Here is a 24,144-nt window from a genome sequence, read left to right as displayed (position 1 = left end):
CAGACTAGTTCAACCGGAACAGTTTTACTTGTAGGGAGTACAAGTACAAAGTAGTCAGAAAAATAAGCTCTGTACTGAAAAGTACAGAGAGATATGGTATTTGTGCTTCCTTACGTCCCACCACTGCTTGCAGGCAGAAACAATAGAATTGCGGAGACCATCTTGAAGAAGGACAAGAGGGGCAGATGCCAACCACTAGAAGCCATTGTTCTCCGTGACTAACGTCACAAACGTTGAAGACAATCAGACAAAGTTAATGGCGAGCCAAGTGAGAGGCGGGACGAGACACAGAGGACGGGAAATAGAACTTGGTGCCAAAACCAGGGGAAAAAAAAACATGTTGACAAGCAGTATGCGACATGGGACAATAAGCTTTGTCTTGCGCTATTATGTCCCCGTCAGGGTCTTTTGTGGAGCTGCCTCGTTCAAATGTTGGCGTCTTCAAAATCAATAAACAGCCACGGAGTTTGGGTTAGACAACATTGTGCATTGAACGTTTCCGCAAAATTGACTCCGTCTGTAGTTCATTTTACACTCTGCAGGACAGTTTACAATAGTGTCACCGCCACATGTACGTCCAGGTGGCAAAAGTCGAAGCTTCTCCTGTGACACCGCAAGTAAACAAAACCTTCTCTGTCATTTGACCAAGGCGGAGGGAGCCATTGACGAAATAACAGAAATGGCTTGAATGATGATTATAGTCTTCTTCTCTACCACCATACTTTGAATGTGTGAGGTGGCACTTGAAAAGAAGCTGTGTGGTGAATTAAATTGCTTGTAAAGGAGACAGAACGCTGGTTATTATTTACATTTCAACATCTAAATTGATTTTTTTTAAAAAAGATGTGGACTGTCATGACTATTAAAGGACTGGCTAGTTAATTGACTTTTCTGTTGCTCAGATTAATGGCACGGACGTGTTCTTTTGATGCTGAAATGGATTGTGCGTTATTGAGCTGACATTATTATTTATCACTGAGCCTCGGTGGAAAAGAGCCCGTCCTTAAGGTGGACGGTGATCGTGACAGAATGGATGGGAGAAAGTTGATCAGCCAGTTAGCTAGCTTGCTAGCTAGCGCAAGAAAAGAGGCAGAGGTCCCAGCCAGTACTGAGATTGGTAAAAAAAGCTTGTCAAAAAAGATACTGATGTTCAATAGGAGCCACACGGTGAGTCAGCGTCAGTCACGTGTGTTTCTTAGTTGTATATCTTTAAATAAATTATTATTTTGCTTTGAAAGCCCATTCTCCATCTTGTTTTTCTTGTGTTATGTTTGAGGTGACACAAAGGCAAAAAAAAGAAACACATCAGCGTTGGTGTTTATATTGTCACAGAACAAAACAATATTCTCTGGGTCTCCAAAAATGAAACAACAGCTGGCAATATAGGGAACTGTGCTTTTAAAATGGCCGACAGTCAAAGAGTTAATAGTAATTCATAACATATGGGTTAATTTGATTACAGGAGAGCGATTTCCAGGAAGGGGTCACAGTCACAGGGGACTTGCTCGAAACTTGAAGACTTGCTTATGACTAGTACATACAGTATGTGACTTATTCCTGTCCAATTCCATCTCATTTCCCACGAGCAGCGGACTCACCACGATGAGGTTCCACATGCGAGCCGCCTCGGCCACGATGGTGGAAACGCCGCTGCATCCGGGCAGCAGCACGATCTTGATGGGCTCCGTGTAGAGCAGGTCATAAAGCAGCTTTGTGGACTCGCCTGGGTCGCACTGGAAGGACATCACAAAAACAATCACAAGGAGAACAAGTTTGGATGTACAGTGTCTCCATACTATATCACATTTTTACAATGTACAGAAATATCTGAATTTAGAGTTGCACGCCTTTAGAGTAGTACTACATTGTGGCACAATATCAATGGAACTATCCACCTACCCTCAACTATTCACTGAAAAAAAAATACATATTTGCATTTCCATATTTTCGTGGTATTTCTGTAATGGCCAAAGATGGCACAAGATCTCGCCGCATATGTTCTAACCGTTCCAACTTCAATCTGTTCAGCACATCCGATTTAGAATTATTTTTTGAACATTTCAAAATAAAAACCAAACATCACAATTTGGCGTTTTTAACCTCTAATTTCAATTTTTTTTCCACCATTCTCATTGTTCCAACTTCAAACTGTTGAGCTAATTTTTTTTAATTTCAAAATAAAAGGACAAAATTAAAAATTTATGATTTTTATGTCGAATTTCCACATTTATTGACCAATACTAACGTTAGAAGTTTAAACTGTTCATCTCATCTGTGTTGCAGGTTTTTTTCAAAATGTCCAAAAATAACAGCCAAAAATGTAAATTTCTTCTTTGTTTGTTTTTTTCTCAAATTTCCAAATTTCTTGACCCATTCAAACCGTTCCAACTTTAAACTGTTTAGCTTATCCCTACTCCAACATTTTTTTCAAAATTTCAAAATAAATGCCTTTTTTTTTCCCCCTCTAATTTCTACATATTTTGACCCATTCAAACTGTTCCAACTTTAAATTGTTTAGTTTATCCCTATTTCAACATTTTCTTCCCTAAATTTCAAAATAAAAGACATAATTTTAGATTTTCTTCTTTTATTTCATCTCTAATTTGTAAATTTTTTACAGATTCAAACCGTTCCAACCATAAACTGTTCATCGTACGAGCACTTCCGTTCCATTTTTTCCAAATCAAGTCTTCTGTAAGTCATTTATTTTTAATGTTAATGGTGCAAGATGACGTTGCAATGATATTAAAGTGTTTTGGGATCCTAGTTTGTGCCATATTTACGGCTTTAATAACTATTAATATAGGCAATTATAAAAAAAATTCTTACTAGTGGCATCAATTACTCACGGAGGTTTACTGAATTTTGGTTTGTTGTGCTTTCTGCGTAACTGACAGCATGGCAGGAGTGATCGGTCGCCGGCCGCCTGCCGCCGTCGCCTGCCGGCGTCACGCCTAAACTGTCCTGACACGTGTGATGATTCAGCCCCGCGGAGGCCTCGCAAACACAATAGAAACTCTCCTGACGGGTGCCACAAACAATCAGCGGGCCGTGACGGGGCTCCTAATTCAGGACGTTCGTCTCGCCGCCACCGCCGCCGATTGTCTCATTTGAGCTAACGAGTGAAAACACTTGACGTCCTCACATGTGAGCAAGAAGACGACGGCAACAAAGCGAGGCCCAGCTCGTAATTTTCTTACTTTTGCCGCAGAGTCGACAGCACCCGAAGCAGGAAAACAAATAAAAGTGCAAATAGTGTCATTATGCACATGCCAGGGTTCGTCGTGGCCAAAAGGAAGCACCTGCACCATCTAATGAGCTGGAAAAAACATACCAATGCTCACTTGTGATTGACATTGATCACCTAAACTAGCTGAAATGAGCGTAATAATAATTAAAATGATGAACGGGCCTTCGCAAACCATTTTTTATGGCAGAGCCTTGAATTGATCATCCTCCGCCCACATTAGATGATGTAGGGGGGGAAAAAAAGCATTGTCATTAGCATTTAATCTGAAGGCATACAAAAGCCCTGAATTCACCCTGCTTCAAACCAAAATGGCAGACTTCCTGTTGAATTTCGGTCAAGGATCCCTGAGACATGTTTGTGCGTCCTGTCATGATAGACGTCCACCAATGTTGATGTTGATCAGTCAAACTGATGTGAGGCACAGGATCATTTTTCCAACTTTCTAGGAGCAGATACTGGGTGATTTATTTATTTATTTATTTTTTTTATGGGTCATGTTGGGGACCCCTAAAACATACATTTTTACCAGGATACACTCATGTGCATCAGAGATACACATGGAAATACTAAGGCCAACAAAAAAGCCAACACAGCCATTCAACTTTAAACTAATACTGTTAGCATGACACGTCAGCGCTATAAGCCTCCAGTGCTAACAGAATTAGCATCGACTTTGCAGTTTTGATGTCCAACTAGACGGCAATTTTCACAACGTGAGCAAGGGCGTTTATTCTTGCAATCAATCAGCAGCAACAATCACTTCCTCCCCAGGGGTGGTTTTGGGGGGTAGGAGGGCACAATCAGCCTGTGCAGACTGCATCATGTCAACATAGTTGCAGAGTGCAGACTAGAAGCTCGGGTTCATGACAGTTTATGCAAAAATATGGATGTCAGGTATACTGACCACGATCCCGCTATATTGCTGATTTATTATGTGGTGGAACATAAAGTAACCCCGTTTTTGCAAAGATCTGTACTTTCTTTTTGTTTTTACAAGTTTTTACATATACATCTCGATTAAGATTCAGTAAAAAGTCAATATATACTTGGTGATTTTTGTAATCATTCAAATTCGGGGTGGATCAAATCAAATCAAAAGCAGGGGTGCCCATCAGCGAAGTTTTGGACTTTATAATATCAGATGAGTATTCTTACTGAACCTACAGTAACATGTTTTATTTTCATCCTATTATGATTTCATTCATACAGTATTTTCTACAGTATATGTTACATTTTTTAATTCTGAATTTATTTTATATGGTTTCACTGTCTTGTGAATTTTCACCTGCTACAGGTGTGTCTGGAAAATATCCCACCGCGATAAATGTGAGTTCACTATATACACTGCTTTAGTGTTAGACACAGTCTTCAACCTCAGTGCGCAACAAATGCTAATGAACAAGCCTTTGGTGTCATCGTCACCACGTGCGTCTTACTGTTTTGACACTCACACATAAAGATGGCTGCGCACACACATGCAGACGCACATGCTCAGATCATGATTCTTTGAGCTACGTCTCCTACGTAGCACTTCGCAATCGAAGTTGCTAAGCCACCACTAACAGGCTCTAATGATGTTGTATATGAAACACTAGGTGGTAAGATAAGGGCCTGAGGGGAAGAGGGGATGGCTTTCAATCACGGTGATTGTGCTCCCGATTTAACCCTTAATTACCAGAGCTGGGCATCGGCAAACCGCCACCGCGTTCCGTCCTGCATTTTTAATCGACCACGCGGTCCATCCCTCGTCGGCGACAGCAAATTGCCGTCGAGAATCTTCACGTCACAAGCAGGCGTCGCACGAGCAGACACGCCGCCAAACGAAGAAAAATATCAAACAAAAACAACAGACACATAGCGGGGTGATCGGTGAAATAAAAACAATATGGGGCACATGTCATTGCGTCTGTGGGACCGCAAGGTAAACAACACTTTTTATTTTTTATTTTTTTCTTACTCGGCCGCGTGTCAGGAGTGCGGCACCTGCGTGTGACGTGGTACAGGTTAAGTCCGTTCTCAATGTCAGACTGGCACCGACTGGGACCACGTGGCTCAGTTAAATACACAGACAGGAAATAGAATAACAATAAACAGAATAGCCGCACCTTTAAATAAGCCGCATGGTTCAAAACCTAGGAAAAAGAGCAGTAGTTTATAGTCCAGAAAATGCTTTTTTTTTTTGAAAAGTACAACTTTTTTAACATGGAAAAAAAAAACTGAATTGAAGATATTACTCTTAACATAGACTTTTAAAAAATAACTCTTAACTAAAGTATAACCTCACTTTAATGCAATATTATGGCCAGTCTAAAAAAGGAGCCCTTTTTGCCACCTTTTCTTCTTATCGTCAAAAGAAATGATGAATGACTTTTTTTATGAAAAAAATACAACCTTTTTGTGAGAAACTATATTTGAAAACACACATTTTTTAATTTAAAACAGTTTTTTAACTGATAAATACCACTGTATGTAATATGGCTAGTCTTGAAAATGTGCCTTTTTAAATTAAAAAATACTCAATCAACTAATCAAAAATACTATAATTGATGAAAGCTTTTTCCGCCACAAAAAATGTGACTTAATTTTATAAAAAATATGGGTTTTCACAAAAAAGGTTTTACATGAAAAAATATTACTTTTCTAATAAAAAAAATAAAGTATGGATACTAAGTGATAAATAAACAGCCTGGAGGAGGAGCCAACACCTCTCAATCACAGTGAGCCGCCCCCTTATTTAACCCTTAATCACTTTCCGCGTCCCACCTGGCGGATCGGCGACCACTTGGGAAAAAGCGTGTCGTGCCTTCCAATTAAAACAAAGCTTCGGAAGCCCCCCGTCTCACCGCATCCACACGTGGCATCTGCGCTGTCTCGCTGCGTCGCTGTTAATAATTCATCAAAGTTGGCAGTCTGGGCTTTGATGTCACCATGACAACGGCCAGCGGCTGGCGTGCGTATGTGTGTCTCAGCATTGGTGGACGTCCATGTACATCGTGAGGTGCCGTGGCCTCAATAGCCGGGGAAACGATACGCTGATGCGCCCCGCCGCACGAGGATTAAACGCCGGGCTTCATGAATATTGCATGCGTGACACACGGCCTGATGCTTCACAATGCTTGAGTACACTTAAGTGTTTCCCGATCTTGTGTGCCACTTTGTATGCGTTGCTGCTCATCTGTGTTGTTTGAAGGTTCAGAATTAGCGTAATTACCTTAACAACATTGGACCATCTACGACGTTTGGTGTTATATGTTAGCATTAAGCTATCAGACTTTCGTCATTATACGGTTTGGTTGAACATTTTGATGTTTGAATTTACAATGTTTAATTCTCTACTATTGTATTCTCTGTTTGTATGTGTCCATGCGCCATCTGTGTTGGATAAGCAGTTGTTTAAAGCGGAAGTCGACGCAAACATATTTTTTTCAAGAATATGTCTTATGCAAGCCCACTGGTTGAAACAGGGCATTCTGATAAATGTTGCGTTTGTGGAATAAGAGTTGATGCACTCGTATTTTTGCCATCTCTGGGGGCGGCCATTTTGTCTTCTGTCGACTGATAATGACATCACAACTGCTCACAACGAAACAATCACGGCTCAGATTCAGAAAACAGGTAAGCCGTGATTGGTCGTTGTGAGCAGTTGTGATGTCATTTTCAGGTGACAGAAGACAAAATGGCCGCCCCCAGAGATGGCAAAAATACGAGTGCATTTTGCTGCTTAACTTATATTCCACAAACGCAAAATTAATCAGAATGCCGTGTTTTAACTAGTGGGCCTGCTGGGAACATATTCTTGAAAAAAATATATTTGGGTTGAATTCCACTATGAAGGTTTAAAATGACTGCAACATCTATTTTAATTCACAAATTTAAAAAAAATGACATGTGAATAGTTGGAATCAAGCACTCTCTAACCGTCATGTGCAAACAAACCAAAGCTTTATGAAAGCTGAGAGACAAACATTCACACTCGGCCTGTTGTGAGTGACAAAGTTGTGTGAATGCTGAAAGACAAGTGTTCACACCAAACTTGTATGTCGCAAATATTTGCGTCGATGCTCAGTGACGCGATTTCGCTTTCATAAGTGTTCCGCGTCAACAAAATATTTCGATTATAACAGTAACGATCAACCGATTTTGAACTTCCATCAGCGAAGCGCAAATGTGCGTAAACGCTGAGAGACGAGCATTCACAAGAATCCTGTTGTACTTCCTGAATAATTTCATCTGCATGAATGCTGAGAGATGAGAATATTGTTGTACGTCAACCAAATATTCCATGGGAATACTGTAGTGAGAATCAAGAATTCACCTAACTGTTGGGCATAAATGCTGCGAGACAAGCCTTCACATGACTCTTGTTATACATCACACAAAGTGAATTTGCATGAATGCTGAGACACACTCTCAGACTAAAACCATGTGGTCCAACGACAAAATAGAATGAGGGCAGTGACATTCAAGCATCCGCACAGCTGTTATGTACAAATAAATTTTAAAAAAAAAGTGCAAATGCTGAAAGACGAGCATTTCAATTGGCGTTGTTTCGGTCTGAAGATCAAAGTTGTGATCAAAACAGAAACGGCGATGCTGAAATACATCATTCCATTGGTGCATCAGAAGCACGGGTTTCACTTCATGACTTAACTTTCAACTTCAATTTGACGCCGAGACGCGAGCGTCCTCGTCCCGCAAGATGAATATTTGCCCGGTCGTGAGCGACAATAATGATAAGCCGGAAGGGAAATATTGCGGCTAATGAATCCTGGCTAAGGCGCTCATTGCCATGCCAGCCACCGCAACTCCACTTTGGCAATTACAAAAGGTGGAAAACACACAAATCCCCTCTACTCTCCTACACACACACACTTCCTCACGCAAATTACTAAGTGGCCAGGCGGAGATAACACGTATGTGTCGTTAAAAAGTATGAGCGTGTGTGTTTTAGTCTGTGTACGTTTGCGTGATAAAGTGCGTTAAAGTGTGCGTGTGTTGAAGTGTAAATGACAGCGTATGTGTGTTTCATTTTATATGACTGCGTGTGTTTAAGTGAATGCGTGTGCGTGTGCGTTGGCATGGCAACAGAGTCGCTCTTGAAGCGCATAAGGATTCAAAAAGTGCAAATCAAGACGCATCCATCACCATGTGTGTGTGTGTGTGTGTGTGTGTGTGTGTGTGTGTGAGTTGCCTGTTCTTTTGTTGCTAAATGCAAAGTGTGTGTGTGCCGGATGCAGCTAACACCAACATAAAGATAAAAAACATTCCAGTGAGCAGTTTCCACGGCAATTGGACGACAGAATGGCTGTCGCCTGCGGTTAGAGACAAACACACGCACGCACACACACACACACACTTCAACACACGCAATTAAACACACTAATACTCAAACATATGCACACGCACACACACGCAGACAACGTCAAACGTTTACGTTAAACGTTTTAACGCGTACAAATGCTTGAAGACACACTTAAACATACAGTTACACACACACACACAAACACACCCCTATACATGCTCTTAAACATAAACACACGCAAACACACACCCTTGCACTTAAACGCACACTCTTAAACACACACACACACGTACCACCAACACACACTTTAACCCACACTTACACTTAATTACACACACCTCAACACACACACACAAGCACACACATTCCTATTGCTATTCCAATGCAGGGACGCAGTCACCAATCAGAATAAAGCGACCGAGAGCGTATGTCCCACTCAAAGTGCTGTTGACAGGCGTAACCCGGGGCAACGACCAATTCCATTTATAACGAGCATTCCACTCGTAGTTCCTCGTGTGACATTTTCAAGTAACTGATTGACGGGCGTGGGAAGCGCGTTTGCTTTTTTGGCGCAGCTAATGAGGGGCTCGGGGGGGGGGGCTATCGATCCATCACACCGTGAAGAAGTGCGATAACAAATGTTATTGCATATGGCGGGTTATGACCCCGCCCCAGAAACTTTTATTATTGTTCTTACCATTTCAATGGCATCCTACTGCTTCCACATTTCCGAACCAAATTGATCCACGATGACACAAAATTCCGGACACATAGGAATTATTTACGACATTTTGAAAATTCACACTTTTGCCACTTTTGTCACCTGAAAAGCATTCCTTTAAATAAGTCATCCAGCAAACGAGTTGGTCATCTTTCCCTTTCCAAATTCAAACTGTCCAGCTCATTCAGAACATGCGTTGGGAACTACTTTCCACATTTGCCAAATTCTACACTTTACACTGTAAAAAAAAATCCAGAATTAAGAGATATTTTACATGTCAAACTTTTCCTTCCACATTCCTTGACTGATTCAAAGCGGTCCAACTTCAAATTGTTCAGCTCGGGCAGAACATCTTGGCAACTTTTTATCACATCCCCAAAATTGTACACAGTAAAATTCCCAAACAGGGATTTATTGACCTCTTCCTTCCTCATTCCATTGTCAATTCCCAACCTTCCAACTTCAAGTCTCACATTCTACATTTCAACAATACTACATTTCAACAGCCCACCTAATTCCAGTCCTATATATCTTTTTTCCCCTATAGGTTAATTATCATATCGTCACTCTCCTGTGAAAAACACTTACGTCCAATTTTGGAAAAACTTTCAATTTTCACGTTAATGCGATGTCTGGAACGTGAAGGGTGCTTCACGTAAAAATAAGAAAATTTTAAAAAATGGACATAAATATTTTTCACATGACAGCGACCGTATGTTTGTCTACTACTACTGGACAAATATTCTCTACACAAATTGTTGAATCTGTTTTTTTTTTTCAGGGGGCGGGGTTGGATTTGGATACTCAACTGAATGTGTGGTGCAGCTCTAGGTACGAAGAATAGTGGATTTAGGTGTGCACTAGTTCATTACACAACACGGTGCACGGTTGGCCACATCATTAGGTACAGGCCCAATGGTCATATTTTGCCTTCAATGCTCACTGAAAGATGTTGGATTGTGGTTGGAGTTTGAGAGCAGTAACTTTACAATATTTTATCTATATTTTAAAAACTGTAAACATACAAACAAACATGACTAAAACAGTTCTTTTTAAAAAAATTGTTTTTATTTTTTTATGTTCACCCACACCAACAGCAAAAATATGACCCCCACACCAAAGAAAAGAATAATTTGGATTTAAAGATGTTTTCTAAAAAACACTCAAAACTCGAGCATGATTTCTAATCCAATAAATAATTATCAAACGGAACACAAAATGAATGGATTTTATTATTTTGTAAAATAAATCAAATAAAATGCAAAACAAACATAACCCCAAAATGTATTAAAACCACTACTAGATGCTATCAACCGACAACAACAAATCAAATTATTTTTCGAAACGCAAAAATTCTATACATTTTTTAGTAATCCTGAAACAGCGCTAAACCCTTGCTAGCTATAAAACAATCAGCAACAAATTTAAAAAAAATAAATGAATTAAACAAAGTAACATTCTTCTATTTATTTTTTTTAATAAATAGCAGAATGTTACTTACTTATACTTACATATAGTTTATTGTCAAACTAAACATACAACAAATGTAATAAACCCCAAACTGCCAACTACACTAATAATAATAACAACAAACTACTGCTAAATGAATCCCTCAAACAAAAGCAAGCGCCGTTATCTCTCATTGGACTGCGCAGGTGTACCTACCTGTCAAACTCCCTCAAAGATTCTATTTTTTTTTTTTTTTCTACATGCAACAAAACACTTGAAGCGTGCACATCACACCGAAAAGGAGAGCGGGACTCACCATGCTGTCGTAGTGGATGAGCTCCAGCTCGTAGTCGGGCAGGATGTCGCTGCGGTTGTTGACCAGGTCGAGCGCCATCTGGGCGGAAGGCATGCACGCCTGGCCGCCGGGCCAGCCGCCGCTCATGGGGAACAGCGCGCCGATGTACAGCTTCTTCTTGCCTGAGCACGGCCGCGCCGACAGCAGCAGAAGCGAGAAGGAGAACAAGAAGGAGGCGGTCAGAGAAGCCCGGAGGAAAGGCGCCCGCCACCGGGGAGACGCGCGATTCGCCAGCATCGCTTCGACGACACGTGGAGGATAACGACTGGGGAACCAAACGTCAACAATTACATGTTCAAGTCGCTTGAGCGCTACGTCAATTCATGTCTGGACTCAAGCTAAACTCCCCCAAAAATTACTAGGTCAATCTCGCCTCCTTGGCTGCTGTGCATCAATCTTGAAATGTGGAGACAAGTGTGAGATATACCACTTTTAGGCAAAGAAAAAAAAAGAAAAAAAAAAGAAGGTGCGAATGAGATGGAAGGAGCAGAGTGTTGATTGGGAGAAGCTGGAGCCCCCCCTGTTGGCTCCCCCCCAAAAGAGAGAGAGTGGAGTCACAGTGTGTGTGTGTGTGTGGGGGTGTGTGTGTGTGTGTGTGTGTGTAGTGGCGAGGGGTGGAAATAGCAGCAGAAGGCAGGCAGGCAGGCAGGCAACATCTCCCCCTCCTGTAAGACTGTCGTGTTGAAAACAGATGAAAAGATTTGCAGCGGAAGAGGAAGCGGCGTCTGCACACTGCATCGCTCCCCCGTGTGTGCGCGCGCGTGTGTGTGTGTGTGTGCAATATCCGCTGAAAGATTAGCTAATGAGTCAAATGCAGAGTCTAACTTAATTTGATCCGATTTTCTATTCCTTTCCCCGTGTTTTGGGGGTGGTTGATGTCAGCAGCGTGCGACATAAGGATGCCCGGCAGAGCATTTAATGCAATGCTAACAAACAAATGGAACCTCAGAGAAAGTGGACGTTTATATTCGACGACAGGGATCCAACCATCTACTGCCACCGATGAATATATTTGTCAAGTACATTTTTTTTTTCACTGGGTAGGAATGGAAGAGGGTCTCGGCCAGCTTTTTCTGTGAAATTCAGGTTGTTAAGCTACTGTGATGACTAAGTGATCCCCGTAGATGGCGGCGTTGCATCGCTTTGGATTTGAGATCAAGCACAGCTTTTCAGTAGGCGATCAAGATTAGGAGGTGAATCTGGGTGTCTGTAAATAAATTATTTTGACATCAAAAGCCTTTTGTTGGTTTATAGTTGGAAGTGGCAAAACAACAACAACAACAAAATAGTAGTCAAAGTCACTGTTCTGTTCCACATGTTTCTTTTCACAAAAAGATCCTCTTTGCTTGTTGGTCAGAAGCCAATGTTTTGGGTGAAACCAAAGCATGCTGATTACTAAAGAATAGAAAAAGCTACAATACTAGCTACAAAAGCTACAATTTTTTTCTGTTGACAATGTGCATAACTCTGCTTTGAGAAAAGTGAATTAGTTAAACACACAATCGCTCATAATATGCAGACTTTCAAATAAATAGGGCATAATGGTACGGCCAAAATAACAGATTTTAAGGTCCACGTTCGCTATAGTCCGGGAACAAAATGCAAAGTACATTATAATTGTTGCATAGCAACCTTACCATTCAATTATTAACAATAAGTAAAACAAAGAAAAAAGAATTAGAGCTGAAATTGTAACAAGAGAGAACTTAATTAACATTGATTTTTACTTGTCTGTAACAGAAAAGATGTGAAGTGCATCAATTTGCCTGAAATTGAAAAAAAATAAATGAGAGTGCCATTGCCATCTACTGTGGTGGATTTGCAATTTCACTTTATTCTAGTATGGGAAAAAACGTGTTCCCTGGGGTAACCTCCTCTCCCCCCAACGTTGCAGTGTTATCACAAATACAAATCATCTTTAACCCTTAATTGATGAGAGTTCTCCTAATGACAGGGTTTCTAGTGGTAATCCTTGTGGAACGCCACAAGAGATCGCGCTCATCCATCCATTTTCTGTAGTGTTTGTCCTCACTGCGATCTCAAGACACTACTGCATTTATTGTAATTGTGCAATACACATTTTTAACTTCATTTCCTGAAAAGAAGACAAATATTTGGAGTTACACTTTCCTAAAATGAAAATAGGGAAGTTATTGCATGCAATATCCAATCGTACATACTATATCAAAAGTAAAACCTAGGTATGAACCCAACTCTGATTTTTGGCGCATCGTTCCCTGACTCGGATTTAACACCTATGTCCTCCATTTCAAAATTGCGTCCTTTGAAAATGACTTAGTGCAGCAACTGAGTGAGTGTGATACGAGGATGCTGGTTTTCCAAGAGCCATTATCCGAGTGTCTGTGCTACGGACGCGGTTGTCATCGTCTGGCATTTGCCTTCCACCTCCTCGTGCGACCGTCCGACGCTCCATCAATTATTCAGCGCTGAACTTTATGTGCAGCTCGACTGGAGCTCGCTCTATGCGTGTGGTTTTCTGCTTTTTAAGACCCCCGCCGAGGTAGATGGTAGCCTGGACTTTGTTTTAAAGGTCGAAAAGATCGAGAGCTTCATACCTCGTACCTGTAAAGGGGACAATTCGTTTAAAAGGGAGTTTTTCATTCTCAACTCAACTCCCGCCAGCTAATCTTTTCATAATCGATAATTCTATCGACTATTACATTGAAATCTGGAAACTGACCGCCTCGGGCAGCGCAAATTTGCTTGTATTATTTTTTACTTATAGTTTCAAGGTAGACATTTTTGTGTTGAGTCACTGGAGTGCCTACCCATTAAAGTGTATAATTAAACAAGCAAGTACATTTTTTTTGTGCAAGCTGCATATTTCCCAAAATGTGTCTCAGTAGAGCTGCAGTGTTGTTGGATGCACATTAGAAGCAGTGCAAAATTCTGCATCCATCCATCCATAAATCCAAGGGGGCCAGTGTCATTGATACCGATACGATGCCAATACAAATACTTGTTGATGAGTCACCCTCTGTGCTATATGCTGGCCATTTGTGTCCAACTCTTTAGAGGTCGATAAATAAACAGTTTTTCATATTAATTCATGCTTCATTTGCATTTATTTTTTTTATATATATAAAAAAATATATTTAAAAAAAATCGGTATGTATTTCTTCTGTTTGTAAGAAAATACCGAACATGGGAAGAGGACCTTGAAAAAATAATGACATTTAATTGAGTTGATTTGCAATTGCAATATTGAGGCGCGGGGTGGGGGCGGGGGTTATCCTAATTTGATTATTTTTCTAAATCATTCTGTCCGAGCTCAAGTTGGCAGTTATCAAACCCCAGTAGTCATAATAAGTCAGTGGGCTGCCTGTTCTGTTGTTGCTGGCGTACCTGCAGGTGCAAATCATGACCAAAAAGACCCTGGAGACGGTTTAGAACATCAAGTGGTCTACTAAAGCAAAAATCTCCCACGAGCCATCTGTGCGTACTGACCCCGTGCTGTTCGCCTACGAAAAGACAACAACAACAACCTATGAGGTTGTTTTGCATCATCCTGCTAACTAACGGACAGAGTTGCTCATAGACGCTCGAAATCTGTTTCTGCAAATAGTAAGCGTCCATCTTTGCGTCTCGCCGCCACCTCCAACCCCCGAGTGCGCCACCTCCACCCACTCCCTGCCACCTCAGCGGGAGAAAGGTTAATACCATAACCCGTTCCTGTCTGACTCTTGGCTTCACACCGGTCCAAACACGAGGCACAATCTGATGATTACCCCAAAGAAGAAAAAAAAAAAAAAGGTGAACAATTTAATCGTTAACGCTGAGGTTATAAATGTGATTGTTCCTTGCCTTGCATAATAGAAATAATAATAACGACTAGAAACGATCCAGACAGTTAAAAAAAAAAGTTCCGTTCACGTTCGGTAACACACACAGTGTTGTTACAATTATGCAATACAATTACTCGTCTTTAACACTAGAAATCAAACCAACGAATGAAAAAATAATCGTCAGAATCGAAAAGCGGTCCACGGAATGCACAGTCATGTTCTTAAACGTGCTATACACTTGTCCTAGAATTAGGGCTATCGCACCTCTTGCCAGCTATTCATGATAACCGCCACCTTGCGCAATAGGAATAAACACAACAACTAAAAATAATCCACGGCATACTCGGTCACGTGCTTATTAGCACAACATACTGGACGTGTGACACAATTTCCAGTTTTTCACGACAACCATCACCTGGTACAATAGAAATAAATACAACAACTAGAAATAATCTACTGAGTTAAAAAAAAACGCAATGACCAATTTTGTCACGTGTTCATTCACGCAATGAATGCCATCACAATCATAATATTCATAATACTGTAATATTCATAATAACTGCCACTTTGCATAGAAATAAACAGCAGCACAAGAAATAATCCGCATGGTGGTCACATGCTTGCAATGTGCAAAGTAGGTGTCAAACAATGAATGTAACCATTCACCCTGCACAATAGAAATATAAAACACCCATAAGAAATAATTCACAAAGAATGGGCAATTGCTCCCAAGTCTGTCACATTTCAAATGACGACAACCCCCGTTCTCGATCGTCTGCCTCCGCAAGGCAATTAGCGGCAATCTCATGAGGACACCCAATCTCCATCGAGCTGGGGAATGACAATTAGCTTAGTGATGAGCAAACTCAATGGTCCTCATCCTCGCTGCACTTAAACACCATTTTACAACGCTCCCCGGGGGAGGTACTCGATATCTCTAATGTTGACACTGTCATGTATACTAGGAATAGACCAAGTATCGGCCGGAACGATATTTGGAGTTTTGACGAATATCAGCATCGGCCTTTTTTAAATATCTAATGGCCGATAACAAAGCAATTTAAAACTGTGTTGAAATCCAAACAAAGATATGTGAAAGTTGAACTTTTCTGTTTCTTTTGAAACTTTGGAGGACTTCATTTACTGTAGAAAACTAGATGGAGCTAAGTTTTCGCATAACTAACTAAAGACATGCTGACGACCCTGGGTGCTCCCTGAACTTTTTGTTAGAATTGGATAAAGATGTATATTGTCAAAAATGTATAGTAATAATAATAATAATAATAATAATAATAATAATAATAGTTCAATAAACATATGCTTAAGAACTTTACAACAAAGTTAAGAGTTATTATTTTTTATTTTGATGCCAATATTTTCTTTTTTTTACTGAAAATTAATATCAGCTCTAAATATCGGTTATGGGCCTTCTTGACTACTAATAATCGGTATTGGGCCTTAAATATATGTTTGACATCATGACAGCCAGTATTTGAGGTAACTCAACCAAACACAAGAACAAAAAACTGGATCTATATCGTTACTTTGCAGCTTTGCTCACATTAAAATCATCTTCAGAGTGAATATTTGACATACATCCAACCAACTGCTTTTCATAAATACAAAGTAATAAATCAATTAAAAACTGACTGAGGAGTTTAAAAAAAGAAATGATTGTAACTATTTAAAATAGAATACGTGTTTTGGTTTTTTTAAGAACGAGACATTATTTGACAGCTTTCTCTTAAAAAGAAAAGTGGTGTAAAAGGCTTGTTTTTCTCTTGCCAGGCATTAGACGAAGGCTTTTTTTTTTAAGTTCACACTGCTCCCTGGTGGACGATTTAGGAGAACTTCAAAAAGAACTCTTCTGCCCTCTTGTGGCCAATAAACAACCTTACAGCTTTCTATTCGTTCTGTTGATTTTGATTTTACAACCTGGCAGTTCACATGAATAATAATTAATTACAATGGAAAATGTCTTACCTGTGTTGTTTTTGTCATCTTCGGAAGGCAGAAAAAAAAAGAGAAAGAAAAGTTTTTTGCAAAGACAAGAATGTAATGACAGATACATCCTGTTCATCTTTCCACAAACACACAGTATTTTCCCGGTCAGTTTTTGACCCAGGCCAAGAATATCGTCATAATAATTGTTTAGATCAAAATGTCTGACATTAAGAAATGGAATCATTGTTTCAGAGTAAAGGGAAAGCGTGTTTTTTATTTTACACAACTCATTTAGGGATAAAAACATCTAGCCTAATATGATGAACGTGAACGTGATGATGCCCTATTTTACCTAAGACATGAAAAAACAATTATGTAATACTTTTTCTCCTTATGTTTACAATGTATGATTATTCTTTTGCTTCAGACGTAATAATAATAATAATACAAGAGAGAAAATAACTAAATAATTCGTGTCCACAAGATGTCAGCAGCGGCGTGATTGTGTCCATGCCGAGAAGAACTGCCTGGCAGTGGCTGCTTTTACGTAATCTCATCACATCCACACAGTACCCAATATCAAATCCCTCATCACACATTTTATTCTTCATGATTGATGACGGTCACCACACATCAGACTGTGACTCAAAAGCCTGTAAAATTTCACTGGAAGCTTTCAAAAGTCCCAAATACAGGACAAGTCAACACTCCACCATGTTTCCGAATTGTTAAGGATTACGCAACCTACTTTCACATTGTCCAAGAGCTTTTTTTTTTTTTTTTTTTTTTTAAATCCAAAGATTCCCATAGCAACTTTAATGGTTGCTTTGGCAACGCTGATAACCAGCTGGCAAGCTTTCTCTCACCAAATCCTCATTCAAATGCACTCATGTTCATGTGAGCAAATACTTGAATGATGTGGCAAATAGGGATTCACACACACATACACACACACATCTATATATATATATATATATATATATATATATATATATATATATATATATATATATATATATATATATATATAAATAATTATTATTCTTATTCACCTCTGCACTCTCCACAGGCCCCGTGTTCCCCCATGTTACCGTGACATTTCACACCACACGCAAGTATCCCAGATGACGTCCCACAACCTCCCTCTCCCTCCTCTGAAGTGACAGATGTTACGCATGAAAAAACAGCAGGAGAAAATACAGCAAAACAAGGTTGCAGGACCTGATCATCTTCAGTGCTAGGGGTCATGAAGACTTGTGCCTAGCAGATCAGGTATCATGCAGCACACATTTTCAACCTGAGTCATTGTATGGGTATCAAAGAAAGCCACGGTTGCTGGTCCTCAACTGCAAAAGCCATTTTCTTTCTCAGAATCCTTACTACATAGCTCACAATTAAATATTTGTGTTAGTGAACATGTCGGTACTATCAGAACGAGAAGTATTTGTGTGTCATTGTGTACGGATAAGACGGTCAAATTGCTTTGTCAATATAACAGTGTTATCTGGAGGGTTGTTCTGATGTAAAGTGATACTTAAAGCGGAAGTCATATTTTTTTCAAGAATATGTTCTATGCAGGTCCACTAGTTGAAACACGGCATTCTGATTAATATTGTGTGTTTGTGGAATATGAGTTAAGCAGCAAAATCCACCCCTTTTTAGCCATCTCAGGGAGCGGCCATTTTGTCACTTTTGTCGACAGAAAATGACATCACAACTGCTCAGGGCTCAGGTAATGACCAATCATGGCTGAGCTTCAGAAAACAGGTGAGTTGTGATTGGTCGTTACCTGAGCAACAGCGACAGAAGTGACAAAATGGCCGCCCCCAGAGATGGCTAAAAATGGGTGGGTTAACTCTTATTCCACAAACGTAATGTTTATCAGAATGCCCTGTTTCAACTAGTGGGCCTGCATAGAACATATTCTGTAAAAAAAAATTGGTTTGGGTTGAATTCCGCTTTAAGTTTGATAACAAATTGATTATTCTAAACTGAAAGTTAAACCTTTGTCTATGGGGAAGACTGATTGCAAGAGACTTGGCAATATTCACATTTTACTTAGAGTCTAAGTGAACACACTGTAGGAGTTACTGTGCAGTTTTCCAACTTCCTTTGGGCCATAAATTCATTCGTTCATCCATATCACGACAATTATCTTCACTTGCTATGATCTTTTTCTGAAAACTGGTTGATCATTGGTTGACCTAATGCTTGAAACATTTCCCTTCATTCACACTGAGGGGCAAAGGTTTGCGAGTGTTTGTGACCGTAGTGAATGTTGATTTTTCGTCAGGCTTCGTTCAAGGTCGCAAACGGTCTCAAATTTTGAACATGTTCAAAACGTCTGTGCGAAAAGAAGAACGAACGATCCCTGACGAAAAATCAACATTCGCTACCTTCACAAACACTCCTAAACCTTCACCGCTCAGTGGGATACAGGCTTTAGAAGAAGTGAAAATTCGCCTAAAAGTCTAATTGAAATGTATAGAAATGTGCTTGACATGCTATGACAACTTGTTCAGCCATTTTTGCATGTAAAGACTTAAACGAAAATGCTGTGCGGTGTGAGACAATTCAGCAGAGACCTATGACAATAAATTTCGATCAGTATGACATTAAGCAATTGATAATGTCAGAAACGGCAGAGAACTGGATAAAATCATTCTCACGGCTGTGCCAAAACATTTGAAACTTGTTCAAGCAAATGAGTAACTGCTTTTTTTGGGTGTGCACAAGTGACACAATGTTATGAAAATTGAACAAGTAGTTTTGAGAAATTCAATTTGGATCTGAGAAATATAACAAAGCATTAGAGAAAAACTGTCAGAAGGCTGGCGACATCACGGGACTGAAGAGAACACTGAACAAACGTCTCTCCATCTTGGACAATCATTAACATCCTCTCCACGACACTCTGCAATAGCAAACAGATTTGTTTCGCTTCACTGCCAGAAACAATGTTTGAGATCATCTTTTATACCGTTCACTTATTCACTTACATAATCCCCCACTGGGTGTGAGGATAAAAACTCTTGGACAATGTGCAATAATGGAAACATATTTCACATGTACAATCAATATTATGTATATTAACATGCACAATATACACTGTTTACACCAGTTATGCACATTACTCCTTACCATACTCTGTTTATACTGACATCATAGTGCAATATCATGCATACATGCAATGCATATTAACAGTTTTTTGCATGTAAAATACATAACGGTGTACTATAATTCATTAGTAAGTCATTTCACTTTGCAATTGATGTTGACTGGCTACTGAATCACCTTAACTCTCTGGCTCCTTTTCTTCCTGGGGGATTATTTTTGTCCTTTCACTTTGTTGGTTGCTTCTATTTTGGTGAAACTGAATATTGCTGCTGTGACAATCTAATTTCACTTAGTGGGGTGAATATACATACATAGATATATAGATATATAGATATATAGGTAGATAGATAGATAGATAGATAGATAGATAGATAGATAGATAGATAGATAGATAGATAGATAGATAGATAGATAGATAGATAGATAGATAGATAGATAGATAGATCCCTGTATTTTATTTTTGTTTGCTTTGGTCGTGTCAGGGTGTTACTCACAGAGGCAAATGGGCTTGGGAGCGTCCCATTTTCCCAGTTTGGTGCAGTGGCTGACGTTGCGTCCCTCCAGAATGAAGCCACTGTGGCACCGGTAGTGCAGAACCGAGCCCTCCACCGGGAGGCCTGGGGGTCTCAACGTCACCTGGCCGTTCTCCAGGGACGTCCACACGCGAGGACACAGCAGTACTGGCAAAGGGAATACGTGTGTTAGCATCACACAGCTAAAGAGGATAAACAAGCCAAGCTACAACAGCTACAAGCTCAAAATGTCACTTTAAAGACTTTGACATGTAGCACTACTTATCTGAAATAACTGCCAAAATAGACCATAACAACTATTTGATTTGATTTGATTTACTGTTAGCCAGTTAACAAAACGCTGCAAACAAAAAACATCATCAACAAAATCACATATATATGTTGAAAAAACAAGAAACAAAAGTACTACGTAGCGTTAACATTATGTTAACTTTAGATAGTCATTATACATGCTCTATTAGCTTTTTGTTTTTTTAGCTCCAGCAATAGTAATATAGCATTCCTTTAATGGTGGTTCACCAGATTTTAGCTTCAGCCGCCTCACAAACATGCTAACATCGAACCAATACATCTGGGTTAATTTGTTGGATTAGAAGGCTTCAGTATTGCCAAATCCTAATAGCGCCTACATTTTAACACACTCAACATGACAGCTATGCTGAGGGTTAGCATTAAGATTAGCCACATTCTTATTTAGATGTTTTAAAAGCATTTAAAATCACATCATATATAATAGAATTTACCATTTGAACAAGCATTGTTTTTCTGTGCTTGTGCTGTAAATACAACAAAACCCACAGGTACCGGTAGTTAAATTAGCATACAAAGCTAAAGGGCTAATGTCGCTGCCAAAGCACACAGCAAAATAAACATCTAAAAATAAATATAACTGCTGTAAAATTCTGTCCCATACGCATCAAACTCAATAAAATGTCTTCCGTGCGCCTCTTATAGTGACAGGCATATTTTAGCAGCTTCTTTGGAACATTTTAGTCTCTGTGTGCTGTAGTTTTTGTCTGTCTTCTTTTAAATGAATTATTTGCGTGCGTGCGTGGAGACTGTTCCCCTCCGGCATGTAAACACATTGTCTGTTAAAGTCATCTAATCTGAAGCTTTATGCTTTTTGCACAAAGAAGCATTACTTGAATGTAATGGACTCAGGGGGAAAGTCTTATTAGGAACATAAAAGAATAAAAAATCAAAGAAGGAATTCATCGCATCACTGCACCCAAAACATGACCTGAATAGAAATTTCACACTGGCTTTTGTTTCTCACAAAAAAACTAAGCGGAAGACAGTCTATTTTACCACCTTCAGGGATGTTTTTGATCCAGGTTTTTTATTTTGTTTCGGTGAATTTGATGTCAGGTGCTATTTTTTTTTTTACTTTCCACAAAGCACTACTGAGTGACTTTTGAGCGGTTATGATGGAGGCCTGCTTCATTTCCTGTTCGATTTTCGACATGGGTCCTTGAGACTTTTCATGTCTAATCAATTTGTTTGTGTAACAGCGCTAGAATTAGCCCAAAATGGCTGTTTCAAACCAAAGTGGCAAACTTCCTGTTTTCACTTTAAGGCATGGCAATGAGATTTTTTGCGCCGTCACCAGAGATGTTTTTGTGTCGATTGGTTAAAGCTGAAACTGAAGAAAACCATTGCAGTTTCAAGAAGACTTTCGCATTCCCATACCCGAATACATATGAAGACTTGAGTACTCACGACAGCTGCTGTGCTGCGTCATGTCTGTCCACGTGCCGTTGGGCAAACACTTCCTGACTTTAGGCCCCACGATCACGCGGTTCCCACGGCAGATGTACTCAATCTCGTAATCCACAGGCAAGATTTGAACGCTGCGGATCTGCAGAGGCATAGCAATGATAATTACATGGAGATCCCTCATGCGTTCAAGTCCTCTCGAGACAGTGCCATATGGTGGCAACCAGAGAAAAAAAAAACATTGCAGAGTTGTTTTTGTGTGACCAGAATTTGAATGACACTAAAAGTCAATAGAGTGCAGAGATGTTTTTCCTTAACAAGAACGTCAACCCAAACATATTTTTTCCCAGAATATGTTCTATGCAGGGCCCACTACTGGAAATACAGCATTCCGATTATTGCGTTTGTGGAATGTAAGTTGAGCAGCAAAATGCACCCACTTTTAGCCATGTCAGGGGGGCAGCCATTTTGTTTTGCGGCTCATCTGTCGGTCGTTATTCGAGCCCTGAGCAACTTCAATGTCATCTTCAGTCGACAGAAGTGACAAAATGGCCGCCCCCTGAGCTAGCTAAAAACATGTGAATTTCTCATGTTCCACATATCCCAACATTGGGGTTTCTTTTTACTCTTTTACTCCCCTTTAAACTCTCAAATTGATGAGTGTCATTCTAACATAAAGGTTTCTAGTAATTATACTTGTGGGACACCACTGTTTTTAAAAATAGGGATGGATCAATTTAATCCATTTTGAATGATAAGGCTGTAAAAAAAAAAAGGGAAATGGGCAGGGATGAATTCTGGATGCACAGTGTCCTTACAGTCTGAAATAATTTTTATATTATCTTTTTTATTGATATATTACCGTGACCGTAAAAGAATGCAATGTTAACCAGAGATTCTTGCATCCATACCTTCATCCTGACAATTAATACCCTACTTCTTGTTCAAGTTAACAAATACTATTTTGTGTGGTTTAAAACAAGCATATTCTGTATTTTTGATTGTATTTATCAGCACCTGCTCCTGTGTCAGGCCTCTGTACCGAATGCCTCCATCCCTCGGAGGCCGGATGATGGCGCAGCCTAGGAAAGGGAGTGTTTTTTTTTTTTGTGGGGTGGCGGGGTTGTGGGATGATAGAAGAAAAAGGCCTTCATTGGATGATGTTGATATATCACAGAAAACACGACACATGATACACGCTCAATTTATCTGACAAATCGCACTCTCGACGGACTTCATTCCTTCCCATCATCCCACACACAGTCACGCGCGCACACACACACACACACATGCGCAAATTACCTCCAGTTGATGAATTATGTATGGGCACAACAAGCGATGGTAGAATGTGGAGAACTAGCAGAAACAAAAGCGCCGTCATGACTCCACCTAGAAGACAAAACAGAGGACGAATGGTCATATATGCTATATTATAGTTATTATTATTTTTTGAATTATTATTTTGCGCAATGTTCTAGACAAGAGCTATGTTTTTATTGTGTTCTTATTGGTTGATTTTTGCAGAAATTTAAGTGACAAATCAAGCTACTTTTATTCTATTGCAATCTAGTACTGTTAGAACATTCCAATGCTAGGGCTGAGTTTCCAGTACTCCTAGTGTGTTTCTAATCGCTAGTGTTTCTTAGTGTTCCTAGATTTCCCTGCATTCCCGTATTTCTCCCATGATTCGATAAAGCTCCAGCACTGGAACCTGAAGCGGCACAGAGTCCAAATGCTACATTTTGCTAACCGGTTTAAAAAGTCCAAAGACTTGAATAGACACAGCGGTCCCACGAGCATGCTGAAACACGCACTCACACAACAAAGACACACACAACAACAAAGACACTAAATATAGCTGCTCATTTGCACTTTGGGATAATAACTATCATTCATTGTGAAACTTCAAATGAAACCAAGGCCAAATTTATATACATTATACATGCATACA

At 39.8% G+C, this 24,144-nt stretch overlaps 1 protein-coding gene across 5 annotated transcripts in view; it reads right to left on the bottom strand.

Annotated features, from left to right (window-relative positions):
* The window catches only part of gabbr1a (gamma-aminobutyric acid (GABA) B receptor, 1a), a 72,844-nt gene that overhangs the window by 44,127 nt on the left and 4,573 nt on the right, over window positions 1–24,144 (bottom strand). For 4 of the 5 annotated variants that reach the window (XM_086038242.1, XM_086038243.1, XM_086038239.1 and 1 more), the window contains exons 2-8: window positions 23,496–23,582; window positions 23,211–23,275; window positions 22,197–22,335; window positions 20,439–20,624; window positions 16,867–16,884; window positions 11,039–11,199; window positions 1,599–1,733 (exon numbers count right to left, since the gene is read on the bottom strand). In XM_086038242.1, the coding sequence (XP_085894368.1) occupies window positions 1,599–1,733; window positions 11,039–11,199; window positions 16,867–16,884; window positions 20,439–20,624; window positions 22,197–22,335; window positions 23,211–23,275; window positions 23,496–23,574 (783 nt within the window). In that variant the 5' untranslated portion in view covers window positions 23,575–23,582. The remainder of the gene's footprint in view (window positions 1–1,598; window positions 1,734–11,038; window positions 11,200–16,866; window positions 16,885–20,438; window positions 20,625–22,196; window positions 22,336–23,210; window positions 23,276–23,495; window positions 23,583–24,144) is intronic. The other variant, XM_086038241.1, reaches the window with a different exon arrangement.

The sequence above is a fragment of the Filicampus tigris genome, chromosome 8, assembly GCF_054856515.1.
Source record: "Filicampus tigris isolate MCC_2025a chromosome 8, RoL_Ftig_1.0, whole genome shotgun sequence".
Classification (NCBI taxonomy): domain Eukaryota; kingdom Metazoa; phylum Chordata; class Actinopteri; order Syngnathiformes; family Syngnathidae; genus Filicampus; species Filicampus tigris.
Note: the sequence above shows the minus strand (reverse complement) of the source record. Positions and strands in the feature narration are given on the sequence as shown.